Below are 1586 nucleotides of genomic sequence, written 5' to 3' on the forward strand. Positions count from 1 at the left end.
TACCTCCATCGAATGCTTGAATCCAATCTTGTCGAGGTATGTTGTCTAACCATTTCAAAGCCTCCGGGTTTACTATGCCGATTTCTCTGCGGTAGTATCGATATGTAGGATCATTGATCGAGTAACCTGTATTGAAATAGTAGACAAAACATTATTACACTAATGATATAAATTAGGAATGAAATTATTAAAAATTACACTAATTATGAAAATTAATAATGAAATTATTACCCATAGAAACAACTTTTTTCTTCAAAGCATTGTCCTTAAATTCCCTTGCAAAATTTTGTGAAATATGCCGGACGCAGAACATATGTTTTGACGGAGGATCTTGCCACCCATTATTCGGATCATTGTAAGCACTCTTAATCGATTCGTGTCTATCTGAAATCATACAAATGTTGGGTTGTGGAGTGACGTATTTTCTCAAATTTCTCAAAAAGAAACTCCAACCTTCTTTTGTCTCACCTTCTACAAGAGCATAAGCAATAGGAATTACATTGTCGTCCCCATCTTGTGCAACTGCTACCAATAGAGTTCCCTTGTACTTACCGTACAACCAAGTTCCATCAACTTGTACTATCGGTTTGCAGAATTTAAACGCAGATATGCACGGAACGAAAGCCCAAAATAGTCTATGAAATATCCTTATCCCATTTATCAAACTATTTTCATGATAAGCTGGGATAGTTTCCATTTCAATTTTGGTTCCTATAGCAAATGTTTGCATAACCAACAACCATTGTGGTAGTTGATTGTAAGACTTTTCCCAATTGCCATAAATTTGTTCGATCGCTTTATTTTTTCCAATCCAACCCTTTCTATAAGTAATTGTGTAGTTGTGTAAAGCCTGAATCTCGGCAATAATGACCTTCACTTTTATTGAAGGATCCGTTTTCACAACTTGCATTATGCTTGCACATATCATGTTAGAATCAAGTTTCGTATGATCTTGTGACAATGCATAATTTGTGCATGTGTGAGGCAGATTCAATTTACCAATCACCCACAATTCACTCTTTTTGCGTTTTGAAGCTCTACATCTAAACAAACAATTTGAACTTGAACAACAAATAACATACCTTTCTAAATCTGATTTTTGTACCACAAAATTCAATGATTGTTTTAGATGGTAACGTTTGATAGCATGCACGCATTCATCTTTGTTTTGAAACTTCATTCCAACTTCAAGAGTTCCATCTACTGCTGGGACTTCGTCAATGAACAAGTTATGAAATTCACTTGAACGCTCTTGAGTATCTAAATTGATGCTCTTCAGGTGAGATGGTGGATTAAAGTCAGGTAGGAAATGTTGATCTTCTGCTTCCATATCATCAATGTCATCGTCAGAATTACCAGATGATTCATCGAAATATGTTTCATCCTCTTCACTTGAATCACTTAGGGGAAGACCGCATTGTGGACTTGTTGGAGTAGATTGACGTTGGAGTTGATAACTTTGCGGATGAGTTTGTTCTAGTTGGGTAGAGTATGGTTCATAGTGTTGTGATGGTTCGTAGTGTTGTGATGGTTCATAGTGTTGTGATGGTTCATAGTGTTGTGATGGTTCATAGTGTTGTGATGGT

General features: G+C 36.1%; 1 protein-coding gene across 1 annotated transcript in view; it reads right to left on the minus strand.

The window, feature by feature from the left end:
* The window catches only part of LOC140918774 (uncharacterized), a 15005-nt gene that overhangs the window by 868 nt on the left and 12551 nt on the right, over positions 1-1586 (minus strand). The window contains exons 5-7 of the mRNA XM_073363569.1: positions 1176-1457; positions 232-1043; positions 4-126 (exon numbers count right to left, since the gene is read on the minus strand). Coding sequence (XP_073219670.1) covers positions 4-126; positions 232-1043; positions 1176-1457 — 1217 coding nt within the window. The remainder of the gene's footprint in view (positions 1-3; positions 127-231; positions 1044-1175; positions 1458-1586) is intronic.

Source organism: Cicer arietinum, chromosome 7 (genome assembly GCF_000331145.2).
Source record: "Cicer arietinum cultivar CDC Frontier isolate Library 1 chromosome 7, Cicar.CDCFrontier_v2.0, whole genome shotgun sequence".
Lineage (NCBI taxonomy): Eukaryota > Viridiplantae > Streptophyta > Magnoliopsida > Fabales > Fabaceae > Cicer > Cicer arietinum.